Raw genomic sequence first — 21,800 nt, forward strand, 5'->3', positions numbered from 1 at the left:
CAGTCAAAACTAGAGGCTCTGACGGCCAGGGTCACCGAGGCAGAGGAACGCGTTAGCGAATTGGAGGATGGGTTAGTAGAAGAAAAAACGAAAATAGAAGCTGGTCTTAAAAAAATCCACGCCCACGAATGTAGATTACGGGAGATTACTGACTCTATGAAACGATCCAATGTCAGAATCATCGGCATCCCTGAAGGGGTGGAGAAAAACAGAGGTCTAGAAGAGATATTTGAACAAATTGTAGCTGAAAACTTCCCTAATCTAGCAAGGGAAACAAGCATTCGTGTCCAAGAGGCAGAGAGGACCCCATCCAAGCTCAACCAGGACAAACCTACGCCACGGCATGTCATAGTGCAATTCGCAAATATTAGATCCAAGGATACAGTATTGAAAGCGGCCAGGGCAAAGAAATTTCTCACGTACCAAGGCAAAGGTATCAGGATTACGTCAGACCTGTCTACAGAGACCTGGAATGAGAGAAAGGCTTGGGGGGGCATTTTTAAAGCTCTTTCAGAGAAAAACATGCAGCCAAGGATCCTTTATCCAGCAAAGCTGTCATTCAGAATTGATGGAGAAATAAAGACGTTCCAAAATCGCCAATCATTAACCAATTTCGTAACCACGAAACCAGCCCTACAGGAGATATTAAGGGGGGCTCTATAAAGGTAAAAAGGCCCCAAGAGTGATACAGAGCAGCAAGTCACAACCGATACAAAGACTTTAAAGAGAAATGGCATCATTAAAATCATATCTGTCAATAATCTCTATCAATCTAAATGGCTTAAACTCTCCCATAAAACGCCACAGGGTTGCAGATTGGATAAAAAGACATGACCCATCCATTTGCTGTCTACAAGAGACTCATTTTGAACCCAAAGATGCATTCAGACTTAGAGTAAGGGGATGGAGTACCATCTTCCACGCAAATGGACCTCAAAAGAAAGCTGGAGTAGCAATTCTCATATCAGATAGACTGGATTTTAAACTAGAGGCCATAGAGAGAGATACAGAAGGGCACTATATTATTCTTAAAGGAAGTATTCAACAAGTGGATATGACAATTATTAATATATATGCCCCCAACAGGGGAGCAGCAAGATACACAAGCCAACTCTTAACCAAAATAAAGAGACATATAGATAAGAACACAGTAATAGTAGGGGACCTCAACACCCCACTATCAGAAATAGACAGAACACCCTGGCAAAAACTAAGCAAAGAATCAAAGGCTTTGAATGCCATACTCGACGAGTTGGACCTCATAGATATATATAGAACACTACACCCCAGAACCAAAGAATACTCATTCTATTCAAATGCCCATGGAACATTCTCAAGAATAGATCATGCTCTGGGACACAAAACAGGTCTCAGCCAATACCAAAAGATTGAAATTATCCCCTGCATATTCTCAGACCACAACGCTCTGAAATTGGAACTCAACCACAAGGAAAAACCTGGAAGAAACTCAAACACTTGGAGGCTAAGAACCATCCTGCTCAAGAATGACTCGATAAACCAGGAAATAAAAACAATTTAAACAATTTATGGAGACCAACGAGAATGAATACACAACGGTCCAAAACCTATGGGATACTGCAATGGAGGATGCCATTTAATATCCCAGCAGGAGGAGGCCGGTTTCTTCCGTCCCAGCAACAGCCCCGCCAATGAGAGACGGCACAGCTCAGCCAATGAGAAGCCACTATACTTCCAATGGACTTTTACTTTGCAACAGCCCCTCCCCCCTCCCTTTTCCTCTATAAAAGCAGCTTTCTCTTGTTGTTTTGGACTTCTCTATGGTTTTGCCGCAGCTAGCTTGTCTGGAACTGAACTGTCTGCTAGTCCCACATAAACCCATTTTTGCTAGCAAAATAACTGGCAGCTTTTTTTTTTTTCAAGGTTAACAACACTAAAGGCTGTAATTCACAATGAAGAAATAAAACCTCTGATAGCTATCAAAGAAACACCCCAATCACCTTCACAAAGCAAACACAGAGAGAAACAAAGTGAAACACAATATTTATGAATTAAACTTATCATTATGTAAAAATAAACAATAATAACACTCTCAGTCTAAGGCCAGGTAGACGAAAAGTAAATAAATATAAGACCTAACAATGTAACTGGGGCACCTGAGTGGCTCAGTCGGCTGAGAGCTGGAATCTTGGTTTCAGCTCAGGTCATGATCTTGGGGTTGTGAGATAGAGCCCCATGTCAGGATCCACGCTCAATGCGGAGTCTGCTCGAGATTCTTTCCCCCTCCCTCTCTCAGCTCCTCCCCCATTTGTGTTCTAATAAAAAGACCTAACAATAAACTTAATCATGACTATTTTTGGATCTTTGCATCCCAATAATGGAGAATACACCTTCCTTGCAAGCACACGCACACACTCACAAAAACTGAATATACAGTCACAAAGAAACCTCAGTAAATCCTATACGGTAAAGTAATACAACACTCTGATCACAATGGAATAAAAGGAAATGATACTGGAAATCAACAGAAATATTAAATAAAACAGACAAGGCACTAGCTAATATAATCACAAAAAAGTGGAGAAAGCACATACGCACAAGAAGAAATGACGGCTATACAGAAGGTGTGGTATTTACACACAATGGGATGAAATCTCGCCATTTGCAACAACGTGGATGGAACTAGAGGGTATTACTGTAAAGTAAATCAGCCAGAGAAAGACAAACACCACACGATTTCACTTTTATGTGGAATTTAAGAAACAAAACAGATGAACATTGGGGAAGGGAAGGAAAAACAAAATAAGATAAAAACAGAGAGGGAGGCAAACCATAAGAGACTCTTTAGGAAACAAACAGGGCTGCTGGAGGGGAGGTGGGTTGAGGGATGGGGTAATTGGGGTGATGGGCATTAAGGAGGGCACTTGCTGTAATGAGCACTGGGTGTTCTATGCAACTGATGAATCACTAAATTCTACCCCTGAAACTAATAATACAATATATATTAAATAAATTGAATTTAAATAAAAAATTTAAAAATTGACAGGGCAGAAAGAAATGTTCAAATAGAGGAAATTTGAAGGAAAAAAATCTCAAGAGTATTCTAGACAACTGTATACATAAAAAGTTGAAAGCCTAGATACAGTGGGTAGTTTCCTAGGAAAACACGGTATATTAAAATTGATCCTAGCAGACAAAGAAAAGCTTGAGCAGACCCATTTCCAGAGAAAATGGTTTTAAAACTTCCCCCCAAAAAAAGGACCGAGCACCCAATAACATCAAAAATAAATTCTATCAAACTGAAAAACCAGATAATCCCAACGCAACTTAAACTGTTCCAGGGCATTAAAAAAGAAAAAAATGTTCACTTTCCTTGAATGAAGTACAGCATTTATATGTAAACCTGATAAAGATGACCAAAAAAACTACAGACCAATCCCCCACAGACAGATCCAAATCCTGGTAAAACGCCAACATTTAGAATGCATCAGGACACTAAAAAGAAATGTATGATGGTTTATATCTTAAAAATCCAATAAATCACCATAACAAACCTGCGGAGAGAAATCCTGTAATTCTATCTGCATACTGAAAAGGCCTTTCACAAAATTCTACACCTAAGCATGATTTTTGAAAACAGTAAAATGGTCACTGATGGATCTTTCATTAACATTATTCCTGAAGCCAGCACCCCACCCACCACAGGGAAGCTCCAGGTCATCCCACCACAGTCAGCTACAAGGAGAAATGGCCACCGATGCCACCACTAATTAATTAATATTGTACTGGAAGTACTGGCCGGAGCAGCCAGAGAAAAAGCAACTGGATGCCTAAGGCTTGAAAAAAATAAATATCTCTACCTATGGATGATAAAGTGTTCACCTAAAACAATTAAGAGAATCAATCATAAAATAAATGCAAACAGGAGAATTCAGTAAGATGACACAATATAAAATACAACAGCTTTCATTTAAACAAACAACATCCAGTTAGAAAACAATGGAAAAGAAAATACCTTCCCATATCAATGGAACAGCAACGAGTGATAAAATACTTTGGAATAAAGTTAACAAAAAGAAATGTGCAAAATTTATCTGAGGAAAAAAGGAAATCACTTCTGAAGAACATAAAAAGCAAACCTGAACCAATGGAAATACATCATTTATTCTTGGACAGACTGACTCAGCATCATAAAGATGTCCATTGTCTCCACGTTAGTATTTAAACCAAATGATATCAATGAAGATATCATTTTCTTTCCAGGAGACAGAAACTCTGGTTCTAAAGTTCATATGGAAAAATAAACATGAAAGTAGCTAAGGAAACCTTGAAAAAATAAGAGTAAGGGAAGTCAGACTTACTAGATCCATAACCCAGTTCTAGAACAGTCTCCATCATCCCCACAGTTCCTGTGTCTCTTCACAGTCCCCTCCATCCCTAGGAACCGCCGGTCTGCTGACAGTGAAGATTTGTTCTGTCGGGAGTAGAACTTCCCAGAAACAGAACCACACAGCATATACACACGCGGCTGTGTCTGGGTTCTTTTTCTCAGCACGTTTCTGAGGTTCACCCACGCTGCCGCATGGATCCGCAGCCCCGTTTCTTTTCTGTGCTGAGTAGTTTTCCATCGCACGCATATACCATTTTGGAAATCCACCTGTTCTTAAGCACTCGGATTGTATCCAATTTGGCTATTGTTACTAGGCTCCTACATTTGTATAAAGTCTTTCGTGTAAAGATTTTCCTATCTCATTGGTAAATAGCTGAAAAAGGAACTGCTGGATAATGTGGGAAGTGTTTTTTAATATTAAAATAACTGTCAAACAATTCTCTGAAGTCTTGTGTCACATCTTTGTAAACAGGCGTTTAATTTCAGTTCTTCAGACCAATATGGTGCCATATCTCACCATGGTTCTAAACTGCATTTCGTCGATGACTGGTGCTGCCGAGCTTCTCTATGCGCTAATGGCTACCTGTTTATATTCTTCTGTAAGTGTTCAAATCTTCTGCCTAACTCCAAAGTTGGGCTGTCGCTTACCTACTGAGTGATAATAGTTCTTTATATATTTTGGACAAGTCCTGAAAAGAAGTTGCATTATTACAAATATTTTCTTCCAGTCTAAGCTTTGCACTTTTCTTTTACTGAACAAAACCTTCTAAGTGCAAAATTTCTGAATTCGATGGCAGCAAATAGATCTGTTTCTTTCTTGTAACGTTAGTGCTTTTTGTGTCGTAAGAAAATCTTTACCTATGAAAATTTTCTACAGTCTACCAAAAAATAAAAACTACTAAAATAAGTGAGTTTAGCAAGGTTGCTAGATATGAGGTAAATATACAAAATTCAAATGTATTCTTACGTATATTTATACAGAGGTAACTTCTATGTGTGCTACGTATAGTATGTATAGCAATTTCCTTATAAATACAGAACTACACATTTATATATTATTTATACATTTTTTTAATTAATATTTTTTATTATATTATGTTAGTCACCATACAGTACATCCCTGGTTTTTGATGTAAAGTTCCATGATTCATTACTTGCGTATAACACCCAGTGCACCATGCAATACGTGCCCTCCTTACTACCCATCACCGGCCTATCCCATTCCCCCACCCCCCTCCCCTCTGAAGCCCTTAGTTTGTTTCCCAGAGTCCATAGTCTGTATTTACACATTTCTATATATGCTATATACTAGCAATGAAAAATCAGAAATTAAACTTTAAAACATTAACATTTAAAATAGTGTAATATACCAATGAATAATTTTAACAAAATATATGCAAGCCCTGTTCACTTAAAACTACAAAACTTTGTTGAGAGACATAAGTGAAGGCCCATCTAAATGGAGACACATATGCCGTGTTTGTGACTTAGAAGACTACGTATGTAGATGTCAGCTGTCCCCAAATCAATGTATAGGTTCAGTGTCATCAAAAGCCCCGTAGGGAGTTTTAAAGAAATTGACAGGCGTGTTGCGATGAGCACTGGGAGTTCTACACGACTCATGAATTGCCGAACTCTACGTCAAAAACTAATGATGTACATACGTTGGCTAACTCAACATAATAAAAAAAAATTTTTTAATTGACAAGCTGACTTGAAAGTTTTTAAAGAAATCCATCTATTTTTGAAATAAGAAAATGCTGGAGGTCATGACTTCTAAGTGTACAGCCAACGAGAGCCCATGTCTGTCCTTACAGTGGAAATCGACTCACACATGATGCTGGTATTCTGACAACGGTGCTGCTGTAATTCAGCGAAGAAAGGATGGCCTTTCCTACAAATTCTGGAAACCCATTTGTAAATAAAAAAACCTCAATGCTGACCTTGCACACACATGTAATTTAACTTTAAATGATTTACATGTAGCGTCTCCAAATAATCCACGGGCCAGAGAAGTCACATGAGGCCGAGCCGAGGGCCAGGTTTGCCCCTGGGGTCCCAGTGGGGCTGCTGGCAGCTCAGTCTGTTGTGGCCGCAAGCAAAACTGAGGCTTCCCCGTGGTGGGCAGTGGGGCATTCCCAGGCCCCCAACACAGCAGCCAGTGGGGTTCACGTGAGTGCCCCCTAGTCTCCAGTCTCCGACTTCGGCACCAGCCAGAGCAAACTCACTGCCTTCAAAGCTTTCGCAGTGGGCACACCCAGATCATTGCCCTTCAGCTGTGTAACAAACTTCTCAGGATGTCTTTAGATCTGACCATTTCTCCTTGAAATTCCACCAATTTTGTTCTATATTATATATATTTAGGCCAATTTTAGCCTTGCTCTATCTTCCTGGGAGGCTAATCTAATTATTATTATAAAGTGCCCCCGAACATCTAGAGATGACTTTTATCTTGAAGTCTTCTGATCTCACCTCAGCTTGCTTCTGGTTAGCATCTCCAGTGCGTCATTTTCCCTCCGTTTCATTCCAAACTTCCTTAAGTGTTACAGGCTTTTTTTTTAAAGATTATATTTTTAAGTAATCTCTACACCCGATGTGGGGCTCGAACCTACAACCCTGAGATCAAAAGTTGCGCACTCAACCCACTGAGCCCGCCAGCGGTTTGCCCACACTACTGACTGAGCCAGCCAGGTGCCCTGAGTGTTCTGTTTTAGGGTCTTACATTAATTTCTTAGGGCTGAAGTAACAAATTAGGTGGCTTAAAAAACCAAAAATTTATTCTCTCACAATTTTAGAGGCTAGAAGCCCCAAATCAGGTGCCAGCAGGGCCCTCTCCTTTTGAAGGTTCCAGAGCTTTCCTTGACTTGTCTGCCCCTGTATGCACATGGCCTTCTCTGTGGACACAGGTACACATACTGTCCTTATGAGGACACTACCTATTGGATGGAGGGCCCAGGCTAAATCCAGGAGGATTTTACCTGAAATCCTTAACCGGATACCATTTCCAAATAGGGCCACATTCTGAGGCTCCGGGTAGATATGAATTGGGGGGGGGCAGCGGATACCCCATTCCATACCCTACTGGTGCATGTACAGAGTTAGCCATCTCCAAATCTGAGCCTAATCTTGGCAGGGGGCTGATCCTGCCCCATCCCCCTAGAGGGCAACCCCAAGAAAATGAGTGCTTCTGGCCAAAGCCTGCTGTCCTGGGGTCACATAACACTGCACGAGCGTGAAGGCTGCCGGCCGCATCCGGGCCCTTGTGCCGAGGCTGGTGCTCAGAGGTCCTAGGCCCCCACCTTCCCGTGTCGGCGTCATGCCTCGGGACGTGGGGGAGCACCTCGCAGCCTCTGCCGGGCCACCCAAGCCTCCCTGCTGAGATAAAAATGGCATCTTCAGAATCCAGGCAGGCTTGGGCCATGTTGGGCTTTCCCTCTGCGGGAGGAAGTGGCTTCCTGTTGTCCTCAGACCCTTGCCACGTGCAAGGACACTGGAGAAGGCCACCCTCTGAATGAACAGGAAAGGGGGTTCCCATGCTATACAGGTAGCAAAGCCACCATCACACACGGAGCCCACTGCTGCGGCTCCTCCACCAACTGGAATATCCCCAATAAAGGGTGGACCCCACGGTTAGCACCAACGGCCAAAGTTCGGGCAGCCACCTTAGCCGTGGAAGCCCCAGCTTCCAGCTGCAGACACACGCTTACGCTCTTAGGCCATTGCCAGTGCTGCAGCCTTGTGGCCAGAAACAAAGCTTCTCATCCAAAATTCTCCCTCCTGGTGAAGACCTCGGGAACTCTTGCCTCCCAGACACCCCAAGACCTAGGCAGCAATCATACATCTCTCTGCACGTATCAGACACCCCCATCCCCTTTGGAGACCCAGACATGCCGACAGTGACCAGGCACTCACTTCACTTCTCGACTATACAACGCTGAGCTTCCGAAAGAGCCATACAAGAGAACCTCCCCTCAGATGCCAGCCTTGGCATGAGGCCCCCCAGAGCGCCACGTATATGGCTGGCTTACACAAGTCCAGGTTCAAGGACATAAAACGTGCACATTTCAGGCCACCTGGGTGGCTCAGTCGGTTACATGGCTGCCTTCGGCTCAGGCCATGATCCCAGGGTCCTGGGATCNAATGCTGGAGGTCATGACTTCTAAGTGTACAGCCAACGAGAGCCCATGTCTGTCCTTACAGTGGAAATCGACTCACACATGATGCTGGTATTCTGACAACGGTGCTGCTGTAATTCAGCGAAGAAAGGATGGCCTTTCCTACAAATTCTGGAAACCCATTTGTAAATAAAAAAACCTCAATGCTGACCTTGCACACACATGTAATTTAACTTTAAATGATTTACATGTAGCGTCTCCAAATAATCCACGGGCCAGAGAAGTCACATGAGGCCGAGCCGAGGGCCAGGTTTGCCCCTGGGGTCCCAGTGGGGCTGCTGGCAGCTCAGTCTGTTGTGGCCGCAAGCAAAACTGAGGCTTCCCCGTGGTGGGCAGTGGGGCATTCCCAGGCCCCCAACACAGCAGCCAGTGGGGTTCACGTGAGTGCCCCCTAGTCTCCAGTCTCCGACTTCGGCACCAGCCAGAGCAAACTCACTGCCTTCAAAGCTTTCGCAGTGGGCACACCCACTATATTATATATATTTAGGCCAATTTTAGCCTTGCTCTATCTTCCTGGGAGGCTAATCTAATTATTATTATAAAGTGCCCCCGAACATCTAGAGATGACTTTTATCTTGAAGTCTTCTGATCTCACCTCAGCTTGCTTCTGGTTAGCATCTCCAGTGCGTCATTTTCCCTCCGTTTCATTCCAAACTTCCTTAAGTGTTACAGGCTTTTTTTTTAAAGATTATATTTTTAAGTAATCTCTACACCCGATGTGGGGCTCGAACCTACAACCCTGAGATCAAAAGTTGCGCACTCAACCCACTGAGCCCGCCAGCGGTTTGCCCACACTACTGACTGAGCCAGCCAGGTGCCCTGAGTGTTCTGTTTTAGGGTCTTACATTAATTTCTTAGGGCTGAAGTAACAAATTAGGTGGCTTAAAAAACCAAAAATTTATTCTCTCACAATTTTAGAGGCTAGAAGCCCCAAATCAGGTGCCAGCAGGGCCCTCTCCTTTTGAAGGTTCCAGAGCTTTCCTTGACTTGTCTGCCCCTGTATGCACATGGCCTTCTCTGTGGACACAGGTACACATACTGTCCTTATGAGGACACTACCTATTGGATGGAGGGCCCAGGCTAAATCCAGGAGGATTTTACCTGAAATCCTTAACCGGATACCATTTCCAAATAGGGCCACATTCTGAGGCTCCGGGTAGATATGAATTGGGGGGGGGCAGCGGATACCCCATTCCATACCCTACTGGTGCATGTACAGAGTTAGCCATCTCCAAATCTGAGCCTAATCTTGGCAGGGGGCTGATCCTGCCCCATCCCCCTAGAGGGCAACCCCAAGAAAATGAGTGCTTCTGGCCAAAGCCTGCTGTCCTGGGGTCACATAACACTGCACGAGCGTGAAGGCTGCCGGCCGCATCCGGGCCCTTGTGCCGAGGCTGGTGCTCAGAGGTCCTAGGCCCCCACCTTCCCGTGTCGGCGTCACGCCTCGGGACGTGGGGGAGCACCTTGCAGCCTCTGCCGGGCCACCCAAGCCTCCCTGCTGAGATAAAAATGGCATCTTCAGAATCCAGGCAGGCTTGGGCCATGTTGGGCTTTCCCTCTGCGGGAGGAAGTGGCTTCCTGTTGTCCTCAGACCCTTGCCACGTGCAAGGACACTGGAGAAGGCCACCCTCTGAATGAACAGGAAAGGGGGTTCCCATGCTATACAGGTAGCAAAGCCACCATCACACACGGAGCCCACTGCTGCGGCTCCTCCACCAACTGGAATATCCCCAATAAAGGGTGGACCCCACGGTTAGCACCAACGGCCAAAGTTCGGGCAGCCACCTTAGCCGTGGAAGCCCCAGCTTCCAGCTGCAGACACACGCTTACGCTCTTAGGCCATTGCCAGTGCTGCAGCCTTGTGGCCAGAAACAAAGCTTCTCATCCAAAATTCTCCCTCCTGGTGAAGACCTCGGGAACTCTTGCCTCCCAGACACCCCAAGACCTAGACAGCAATCATACATCTCTCTGCACATATCAGACACCCCCATCCCCTTTGGAGACCCAGACATGCCGACAGTGACCAGGCACTCACTTCACTTCTCGACTATACAACGCTGAGCTTCCGAAAGAGCCATACAAGAGAACCTCCCCTCAGATGCCAGCCTTGGCATGAGGCCCCCCAGAGCGCCACGTATATGGCTGGCTTACACAAGTCCAGGTTCAAGGACATAAAACGTGCACATTTCAGGCCACCTGGGTGGCTCAGTCGGTTACATGGCTGCCTTCGGCTCAGGCCATGATCCCAGGGTCCTGGGATCGAGTCCTGCATCAGGCTCCTTGCTCAGCGGGGAGCCTGCTTCTCCCTCTGCCTCTGTCTCTCCTGAATAAATAAAATCTTTAAAAACAAACAAACCACGCACATTTCAGTCATCGGCCTGAAGACAGAATTACAGTAAAGTCCCCAGAAGGGAAACTTATTGGAATCTGACTNCCAGATCATTGCCCTTCAGCTGTGTAACAAACTTCTCAGGATGTCTTTAGATCTGACCATTTCTCCTTGAAATTCCACCAATTTTGTTCTATATTATATATATTTAGGCCAATTTTAGCCTTGCTCTATCTTCCTGGGAGGCTAATCTAATTATTATTATAAAGTGCCCCCGAACATCTAGAGATGACTTTTATCTTGAAGTCTTCTGATCTCACCTCAGCTTGCTTCTGGTTAGCATCTCCAGTGCGTCATTTTCCCTCCGTTTCATTCCAAACTTCCTTAAGTGTTACAGGCTTTTTTTTTAAAGATTATATTTTTAAGTAATCTCTACACCCGATGTGGGGCTCGAACCTACAACCCTGAGATCAAAAGTTGCGCACTCAACCCACTGAGCCCGCCAGCGGTTTGCCCACACTACTGACTGAGCCAGCCAGGTGCCCTGAGTGTTCTGTTTTAGGGTCTTACATTAATTTCTTAGGGCTGAAGTAACAAATTAGGTGGCTTAAAAAACCAAAAATTTATTCTCTCACAATTTTAGAGGCTAGAAGCCCCAAATCAGGTGCCAGCAGGGCCCTCTCCTTTTGAAGGTTCCAGAGCTTTCCTTGACTTGTCTGCCCCTGTATGCACATGGCCTTCTCTGTGGACACAGGTACACATACTGTCCTTATGAGGACACTACCTATTGGATGGAGGGCCCAGGCTAAATCCAGGAGGATTTTACCTGAAATCCTTAACCGGATACCATTTCCAAATAGGGCCACATTCTGAGGCTCCGGGTAGATATGAATTGGGGGGGGGCAGCGGATACCCCATTCCATACCCTACTGGTGCATGTACAGAGTTAGCCATCTCCAAATCTGAGCCTAATCTTGGCAGGGGGCTGATCCTGCCCCATCCCCCTAGAGGGCAACCCCAAGAAAATGAGTGCTTCTGGCCAAAGCCTGCTGTCCTGGGGTCACATAACACTGCACGAGCGTGAAGGCTGCCGGCCGCATCCGGGCCCTTGTGCCGAGGCTGGTGCTCAGAGGTCCTAGGCCCCCACCTTCCCGTGTCGGCGTCACGCCTCGGGACGTGGGGGAGCACCTTGCAGCCTCTGCCGGGCCACCCAAGCCTCCCTGCTGAGATAAAAATGGCATCTTCAGAATCCAGGCAGGCTTGGGCCATGTTGGGCTTTCCCTCTGCGGGAGGAAGTGGCTTCCTGTTGTCCTCAGACCCTTGCCACGTGCAAGGACACTGGAGAAGGCCACCCTCTGAATGAACAGGAAAGGGGGTTCCCATGCTATACAGGTAGCAAAGCCACCATCACACACGGAGCCCACTGCTGCGGCTCCTCCACCAACTGGAATATCCCCAATAAAGGGTGGACCCCACGGTTAGCACCAACGGCCAAAGTTCGGGCAGCCACCTTAGCCGTGGAAGCCCCAGCTTCCAGCTGCAGACACACGCTTACGCTCTTAGGCCATTGCCAGTGCTGCAGCCTTGTGGCCAGAAACAAAGCTTCTCATCCAAAATTCTCCCTCCTGGTGAAGACCTCGGGAACTCTTGCCTCCCAGACACCCCAAGACCTAGACAGCAATCATACATCTCTCTGCACATATCAGACACCCCCATCCCCTTTGGAGACCCAGACATGCCGACAGTGACCAGGCACTCACTTCACTTCTCGACTATACAACGCTGAGCTTCCGAAAGAGCCATACAAGAGAACCTCCCCTCAGATGCCAGCCTTGGCATGAGGCCCCCCAGAGCGCCACGTATATGGCTGGCTTACACAAGTCCAGGTTCAAGGACATAAAACGTGCACATTTCAGGCCACCTGGGTGGCTCAGTCGGTTACATGGCTGCCTTCGGCTCAGGCCATGATCCCAGGGTCCTGGGATCGAGTCCTGCATCAGGCTCCTTGCTCAGCAGGGAGCCTGCTTCTCCCTCTGCCTCTCTCTCTCCTGAATAAATAAAATCTTTAAAAACAAACAAACCACGCACATTTCAGTCATCGGCCTGAAGACAGAATTACAGTAAAGTCCCCAGAAGGGAAACTTATTGGAATCTGACTGTCTTTGATGTTTGACAGCAGACAACTTTTCAGCCTGCCCATCCCACCCTCTGTTCCACATCCAGGCAAGTGGATAAAGGCCACCCGTGGAGAATTCAAACCACAGAAGCCCGGCCCAGGCCGCAGCCCTCCCTCCACACTACCCCAACCACAGGAAGAGCAGGCCAGTCACTCCCCCTTGCTGCCTCCAGCCATTCAGACCCAGCTCCCNTAAAGTGCCCCCGAACATCTAGAGATGACTTTTATCTTGAAGTCTTCTGATCTCACCTCAGCTTGCTTCTGGTTAGCATCTCCAGTGCGTCATTTTCCCTCCGTTTCATTCCAAACTTCCTTAAGTGTTACAGGCTTTTTTTTTAAAGATTATATTTTTAAGTAATCTCTACACCCGATGTGGGGCTCGAACCTACAACCCTGAGATCAAAAGTTGCGCACTCAACCCACTGAGCCCGCCAGCGGTTTGCCCACACTACTGACTGAGCCAGCCAGGTGCCCTGAGTGTTCTGTTTTAGGGTCTTACATTAATTTCTTAGGGCTGAAGTAACAAATTAGGTGGCTTAAAAAACCAAAAATTTATTCTCTCACAATTTTAGAGGCTAGAAGCCCCAAATCAGGTGCCAGCAGGGCCCTCTCCTTTTGAAGGTTCCAGAGCTTTCCTTGACTTGTCTGCCCCTGTATGCACATGGCCTTCTCTGTGGACACAGGTACACATACTGTCCTTATGAGGACACTACCTATTGGATGGAGGGCCCAGGCTAAATCCAGGAGGATTTTACCTGAAATCCTTAACCGGATACCATTTCCAAATAGGGCCACATTCTGAGGCTCCGGGTAGATATGAATTGGGGGGGGGCAGCGGATACCCCATTCCATACCCTACTGGTGCATGTACAGAGTTAGCCATCTCCAAATCTGAGCCTAATCTTGGCAGGGGGCTGATCCTGCCCCATCCCCCTAGAGGGCAACCCCAAGAAAATGAGTGCTTCTGGCCAAAGCCTGCTGTCCTGGGGTCACATAACACTGCACGAGCGTGAAGGCTGCCGGCCGCATCCGGGCCCTTGTGCCGAGGCTGGTGCTCAGAGGTCCTAGGCCCCCACCTTCCCGTGTCGGCGTCACGCCTCGGGACGTGGGGGAGCACCTTGCAGCCTCTGCCGGGCCACCCAAGCCTCCCTGCTGAGATAAAAATGGCATCTTCAGAATCCAGGCAGGCTTGGGCCATGTTGGGCTTTCCCTCTGCGGGAGGAAGTGGCTTCCTGTTGTCCTCAGACCCTTGCCACGTGCAAGGACACTGGAGAAGGCCACCCTCTGAATGAACAGGAAAGGGGGTTCCCATGCTATACAGGTAGCAAAGCCACCATCACACACGGAGCCCACTGCTGCGGCTCCTCCACCAACTGGAATATCCCCAATAAAGGGTGGACCCCACGGTTAGCACCAACGGCCAAAGTTCGGGCAGCCACCTTAGCCGTGGAAGCCCCAGCTTCCAGCTGCAGACACACGCTTACGCTCTTAGGCCATTGCCAGTGCTGCAGCCTTGTGGCCAGAAACAAAGCTTCTCATCCAAAATTCTCCCTCCTGGTGAAGACCTCGGGAACTCTTGCCTCCCAGACACCCCAAGACCTAGACAGCAATCATACATCTCTCTGCACATATCAGACACCCCCATCCCCTTTGGAGACCCAGACATGCCGACAGTGACCAGGCACTCACTTCACTTCTCGACTATACAACGCTGAGCTTCCGAAAGAGCCATACAAGAGAACCTCCCCTCAGATGCCAGCCTTGGCATGAGGCCCCCCAGAGCGCCACGTATATGGCTGGCTTACACAAGTCCAGGTTCAAGGACATAAAACGTGCACATTTCAGGCCACCTGGGTGGCTCAGTCGGTTACATGGCTGCCTTCGGCTCAGGCCATGATCCCAGGGTCCTGGGATCGAGTCCTGCATCAGGCTCCTTGCTCAGCAGGGAGCCTGCTTCTCCCTCTGCCTCTCTCTCTCCTGAATAAATAAAATCTTTAAAAACAAACAAACCACGCACATTTCAGTCATCGGCCTGAAGACAGAATTACAGTAAAGTCCCCAGAAGGGAAACTTATTGGAATCTGACTCTTTGATGTTTGACAGCAGACAACTTTTCAGCCTGCCCATCCCACCCTCTGTTCCACATCCAGGCAAGTGGATAAAGGCCACCCGTGGAGAATTCAAACCACAGAAGCCCGGCCCAGGCCGCAGCCCTCCCTCCACACTACCCCAACCACAGGAAGAGCAGGCCAGTCACTCCCCCTTGCTGCCTCCAGCCATTCAGACCCAGCTCCCTGGGAGCCTCGGTCCCCAAAAGCCTGATCATGTGACAAATTACCTCTTGGTGCTCATGTGGCTTCATCACTCTTGATAATCAAGCCGAACTTGGGGTCAGGGTTGACCCTGCCCCTTCTGCCCTTAGGACTTTGAGGCTATACGCTCCTTCATTTCTCTTCCAGGAGCTCGGAGAGAGGTCCTACATGCGGCCTGGACTTATAGACGTCACCGCCCATCATAACAGGAATGGTACCAAACGGTTCAAGGATCCCGGACTGTTTAGTTTCTCATGACCTTCTCCGAACACAAATGCTAACACCCCTTGTTTCTTTTCTGCACGGAGTTTAAAACCCACGAGACGCGGTTCCTGCCGTTTCACAGTCGATACTCTCAGGCCTCCTAGTCCCCACCTAGCCGCTCGGCAGCCTCTCCCGCCGCCCCGGGACTGCAGCGCTGCTCACCTGCCTTCTGCTTCGAGTCCCCCCGTGTTCTTCTCGGCGGTGCTGCAGCTGCGGCTAATGCTGCGTTTTATCGGAGACGCCTTTATTCCCCTTCATTCCTGGGGAACACTTTCTGTTATGCCATTCCTGGCTGGCAGTTCTTTNCTGAGGCTCCGGGTAGATATGAATTGGGGGGGGGCAGCGGATACCCCATTCCATACCCTACTGGTGCATGTACAGAGTTAGCCATCTCCAAATCTGAGCCTAATCTTGGCAGGGGGCTGATCCTGCCCCATCCCCCTAGAGGGCAACCCCAAGAAAATGAGTGCTTCTGGCCAAAGCCTGCTGTCCTGGGGTCACATAACACTGCACGAGCGTGAAGGCTGCCGGCCGCATCCGGGCCCTTGTGCCGAGGCTGGTGCTCAGAGGTCCTAGGCCCCCACCTTCCCGTGTCGGCGTCACGCCTCGGGACGTGGGGGAGCACCTTGCAGCCTCTGCCGGGCCACCCAAGCCTCCCTGCTGAGATAAAAATGGCATCTTCAGAATCCAGGCAGGCTTGGGCCATGTTGGGCTTTCCCTCTGCGGGAGGAAGTGGCTTCCTGTTGTCCTCAGACCCTTGCCACGTGCAAGGACACTGGAGAAGGCCACCCTCTGAATGAACAGGAAAGGGGGTTCCCATGCTATACAGGTAGCAAAGCCACCATCACACACGGAGCCCACTGCTGCGGCTCCTCCACCAACTGGAATATCCCCAATAAAGGGTGGACCCCACGGTTAGCACCAACGGCCAAAGTTCGGGCAGCCACCTTAGCCGTGGAAGCCCCAGCTTCCAGCTGCAGACACACGCTTACGCTCTTAGGCCATTGCCAGTGCTGCAGCCTTGTGGCCAGAAACAAAGCTTCTCATCCAAAATTCTCCCTCCTGGTGAAGACCTCGGGAACTCTTGCCTCCCAGACACCCCAAGACCTAGACAGCAATCATACATCTCTCTGCACATATCAGACACCCCCATCCCCTTTGGAGACCCAGACATGCCGACAGTGACCAGGCACTCACTTCACTTCTCGACTATACAACGCTGAGCTTCCGAAAGAGCCATACAAGAGAACCTCCCCTCAGATGCCAGCCTTGGCATGAGGCCCCCCAGAGCGCCACGTATATGGCTGGCTTACACAAGTCCAGGTTCAAGGACATAAAACGTGCACATTTCAGGCCACCTGGGTGGCTCAGTCGGTTACATGGCTGCCTTCGGCTCAGGCCATGATCCCAGGGTCCTGGGATCGAGTCCTGCATCAGGCTCCTTGCTCAGCAGGGAGCCTGCTTCTCCCTCTGCCTCTCTCTCTCCTGAATAAATAAAATCTTTAAAAACAAACAAACCACGCACATTTCAGTCATCGGCCTGAAGACAGAATTACAGTAAAGTCCCCAGAAGGGAAACTTATTGGAATCTGACTCTTTGATGTTTGACAGCAGACAACTTTTCAGCCTGCCCATCCCACCCTCTGTTCCACATCCAGGCAAGTGGATAAAGGCCACCCGTGGAGAATTCAAACCACAGAAGCCCGGCCCAGGCCGCAGCCCTCCCTCCACACTACCCCAACCACAGGAAGAGCAGGCCAGTCACTCCCCCTTGCTGCCTCCAGCCATTCAGACCCAGCTCCCTGGGAGCCTCGGTCCCCAAAAGCCTGATCATGTGACAAATTACCTCTTGGTGCTCATGTGGCTTCATCACTCTTGATAATCAAGCCGAACTTGGGGTCAGGGTTGACCCTGCCCCTTCTGCCCTTAGGACTTTGAGGCTATACGCTCCTTCATTTCTCTTCCAGGAGCTCGGAGAGAGGTCCTACATGCGGCCTGGCCTTATAGACGTCACCGCCCATCATAACAGGAATGGTACCAAACGGTTCAAGGATCCCGGACTGTTTAGTTTCTCATGACCTTCTCCGAACACAAATGCTAACACCCCTTGTTTCTTTTCTGCACGGAGTTTAAAACCCACGAGACGCGGTTCCTGCCGTTTCACAGTCGATACTCTCAGGCCTCCTAGTCCCCACCTAGCCGCTCGGCAGCCTCTCCCGCCGCCCCGGGACTGCAGCGCTGCTCACCTGCCTTCTGCTTCGAGTCCCCCCGTGTTCTTCTCGGCGGTGCTGCAGCTGCGGCTAATGCTGCGTTTTATCGGAGACGCCTTTATTCCCCTTCATTCCTGGGGAACACTTTCTGTTATGCCATTCCTGGCTGGCAGTTCTTTCTTTCAAGATCCTATTCGATGGTCCTTGAGATCCACTGTTGCCCGCAGTACGTCCGACGCTGAAGGAGTCTGCGTGCTCTGGCTCTACCAGCTAGGCTTTCTTGGTCCTCGGGTAATCTCAGTTCCCTCTGGTGGGCCCACATGCAGATTTATTTTTGTTTATCCCACTTGGGGCTTGTAGACCTTCTTGATTCCATGCATCAATGTCCTCAGTCTGTTCTGGAGAAATATCTGCCAGTATCTCTTCAAGTGTTGCTTTTGACCCATTCACTCCCTCACCTGCTCCTGATACCAAATATTAGAATTTTTCCACGGATCCTTTATGGCCTCGCTCCTCAAAGTGTTGTCTGCAGACCGGCAGTACTGATGCTACCAAGGTTTTAAAACGTCAGAATCCAGGGGCGCCTGAGGGGCTCAGGTCGCTAAGTGTCCGACTCTTGATTTCAGCTCATATCATGATCTCAGGGTTGTGATATCGAGCCCCATGATGGGCCCCACGCTCAGTGGGGAGTCTGCTTCAGACTCTTTCTCTCCCCCTCCCTGTTTGCATATTCTCTTTCACACTCACACACACACACACGTTAGAATCGAGGCATCCCCAGGGACCCGCCGAATTGCAATCTACATTTAAACAACATCCCCAGTGGTTCACATGCCACTAAAGCCTGAGAAGGACTGGTCTACACTTCCTGCCCTCTCTTTCCATGTACCTCACTCAATATCTACATTTCATTCCAGACCTCTTAACTTTTTCATGGATGCAGAAAACACCATACTGAAAAGTGCACGAAACACAAACAGTGCTCAATGCATCATCACAAAGCAAATATTCACGCTGCCACCCAAGTTAAGAAATGGGATATCGCCACAGGCCCACAGGCTCCCTGCCCCCCCATCTCAGTGTGATTCCACTGTCCATCCTGCTATGAAACCCACCCACCCACTTAACCTTTGTACTCGGTGTTTCTATTCTGGAATTATTTGGTTCTTTTCTAAATCTGTTACGTCATTTTTCCTAGCTTTGAGCTCTGTGCTGGAATCCACCTCCCTACACACAGCAACCCCGGCGTTTCGGTGCGAGGACTGCCGTTCTGCGCTTCACCCCGCCGCTTGAGGTCACGTTCTCTCTCACATGCCTCGTTGGCCCTAAGTGTGTGCTGAACACTGCATTTCAGAACAGAAATGACATGCGGCTTCGGGTGCCTTATCCTTCCCCAGGAAGGGCTCTCATTTACTCCTCCCAGGGGCCGGGGTGCTGGGCTGCAGCCATGGGGGGCACGGCCAACCTGCAGACCCTCCACTGGGCGGCAACACCTGACATCCTGCCTGTGTAAGGAGAGGCTCAGGGCTCTGCCCTCAGTGAGCCCGCACTCCCAACTCATCCCCTGGGCCGTCAAAGGTCTACGGCCTCTCAGTGCCTTGGAGGAAGCGTCTCCGGGGCAAAGTAGCCACAGTGCTGGGCTCCACTCTGACTTGTGCTAAACCTCCTGAATCCTGGTCTAGACATTTCTGTTCTTTCTCCTCGCGGATATCATCCGGTAGACGCACGCATCCTACCTTTACTAACCGTGCTCTGCAAACAAATAACCGGTCTCTCTCCCTGAGAGAACCACAGCGGCCTCTTCATCGACCCAACAGACGCTCAAACTGATCTGGGGACCCCAATTACGCTTATTCCGAAGTCGTCTTCAACAGCTGCAGATGGTTTACGTGGAATCTGTTTCACCACATGTTCCTTATTTTGTTTGCTAAGCCTAGTCCCCTTCCAGTCAGTTCCGTGTGCATTATGAACCTCCTCCCAGATGCCCGCTCCTCTTGAAACCCGGGACGCCAGCCTGCCCAGCCCTTCCAAGGCCTCCTTCCCCACAGGTGGGGACACTGCCACCAGCTGAGAGCCACTTCCTGCACCTGCCACCTTAAACCCACTTTCCTTGTTTCTCCTGGCCAAACCCTCCCAATGCCCAGGAGTCACTTTTAAATGGACATTCTGGTAAGAGGCTTTTAGCGTCCTGGGCAAATACCACATTTTGTCAAACATGCCTCAGTTTCTCCCGAGTTGGGCCTTAGCTGGGACTTGAAACAGGGAAGGAAGGGTAAGAATGCAGATGAGAGAAGGAACTGCAGGGAGAAGAGAGACTGCCTGCAAGGTCAGGGGACAGGACAACAGGGGCACATGAACAGAACCCGCGGGCCGCACATGGCTGGGTCTCGCTGATGGCTACCGAGGCAGAGACGGGGCTACGGAGACAGGCTGCTGGGGGCAGCTGAGCTGGAGGACCAAGCAGCCGCACGACGGCTTGTTCTGCCGTACTGCGTGCCGGGCTCCAGGCGCCACCCATCACACTGGTCACAGCACAGTGTCCATGACCCTAGGAGACAGCTAGGACCTGCAGAGGCTCCCAAGAGCCCGTCACTTACCAGCAGGAAGGGGCCCTCCGGATGGTCACAGGCCTGCAACGCAGATGAGAAGGTAGGCAGGGAGAAGGAGGCCCGCTCCCTCCCATTCTGCGCTTTCCACACCTTGATCAGGCCCTGCTTGTCTGCGGTGACGACCAGCTGCAGACGGGGGTAGGTCACCAAATTCACCACAGCAGCAGGCTGCTGGGGGCTCGACCAGATCTCTGTGCCCTGGGCAACGGTAGAAGGAAAAGAACAACTTATACGTGGGCCATTCACTTCATCAACATGACCGTCACCTAGCGCACACGGGGGACACGCAGGTGGAAAAGGCACCGTCCCCACCCTCGGGAGCCACAGCATGGTGCCGAGCACAACTCGGACACGGGGCTCCGGGGTAGAGCAGTGGCTGCACTGGGGGCGTAGGGAAATGCCCAAGGGCTGAGTGGCGCCACCAGGACTGGGGTGGGGGGCAGACGTGCACGGCGGTTGCCCCCAGCTCCACCAAGGCCGGCTGGGCAGCGCGCTGGGGCCTGGGCCACACGGCTGCTGGAGAACCTACACGCGGAGCGCCTCCCTGGGCCCTCGGCGGGCCCGTTTTACAGATTCGCTGCCTCAGGCGTGTGGGGAGAACAGTTCGCACGGCATGTCTGTGTCATCCCGCTTCAAACAGCCACTTTCCTGTGAGGTCCCCCGGCCAACACCCGAGCTGGAGACTCCAGGGTCTCTCCCAGGACTGTAAGGACGGAACAGCTGGGAAAGGGCGGTGCCGGCGGGCCCGGGACACCTGAAGGCGGCACACCACAGAACCACCCCCGGTGTTCCGTTCCCACCCTGGTCATCATGACCCTTTCTCTATGTGTGTTCATTTTACCACGATCTGTATCTTTTTCCAGCCAAGACACTCAGGTTTCCTCTGTGAGTTCCTTTCTCAGTTGATTTCTGTTGCTCAAGCAGCCAAGTGACACGGGGGTGGGGGGCAAGGAGCCTCAGGGAACACGGCACGNCTGAAGGCGGCACACCACAGAACCACCCCCGGTGTTCCGTTCCCACCCTGGTCATCATGACCCTTTCTCTATCGTGTGTTCATTTTACCACGATCTGTATCTTTTTCCAGCCAAGACACTCAGGTTTCCTCTGTGAGCTCCTTTCTCAGTTGATTTCTGTTGCTCAAGCAGCCAAGTGACACGGGGGGGGGGCAAGGAGCCTCAGGGAACACGGCACGTTCACCAGGGTTAGTGAGGGACGCGTGAGACTCCCTCCTGGTCTCGGGTGGAAGCGGAGGTCAGGGGTCGGAGCACGGAAACGCGCACCTGCCGCAGGAAGGGAGGGCGCTGCTGGCGGCACCAGGCCTCTGACGCCAGAAACAGACGAACTCAAACCCTAGAA

At 49.6% G+C, this 21,800-nt stretch overlaps 1 protein-coding gene across 8 annotated transcripts in view; it reads right to left on the reverse strand.

The window, feature by feature from the left end:
* The window catches only part of CDK20 (cyclin dependent kinase 20), a 65,541-nt gene that overhangs the window by 11,988 nt on the left and 31,753 nt on the right, over positions 1 to 21,800 (reverse strand). For 5 of the 8 annotated variants that reach the window (XR_004621731.1, XM_034647070.1, XM_034647068.1 and 2 more), the window contains one exon: positions 20,433 to 20,642. The exons of 2 other annotated variants lie outside the window; for them this stretch is intronic. Coding sequence is in view for 4 of the 6 variants with exons in the window: in XM_034647070.1 (XP_034502961.1) it covers positions 20,433 to 20,642 (210 nt within the window). In the remaining 2 variants the exon portion in view is untranslated. Of the gene's footprint in view, positions 1 to 20,432; positions 20,643 to 21,800 lie in introns of those variants that run through there. One more of the 8 variants, XR_004621733.1, reaches the window with a different exon arrangement.

This window comes from Ailuropoda melanoleuca, chromosome 17, assembly GCF_002007445.2.
Source record: "Ailuropoda melanoleuca isolate Jingjing chromosome 17, ASM200744v2, whole genome shotgun sequence".
In the NCBI taxonomy this organism is placed as follows: domain Eukaryota; kingdom Metazoa; phylum Chordata; class Mammalia; order Carnivora; family Ursidae; genus Ailuropoda; species Ailuropoda melanoleuca.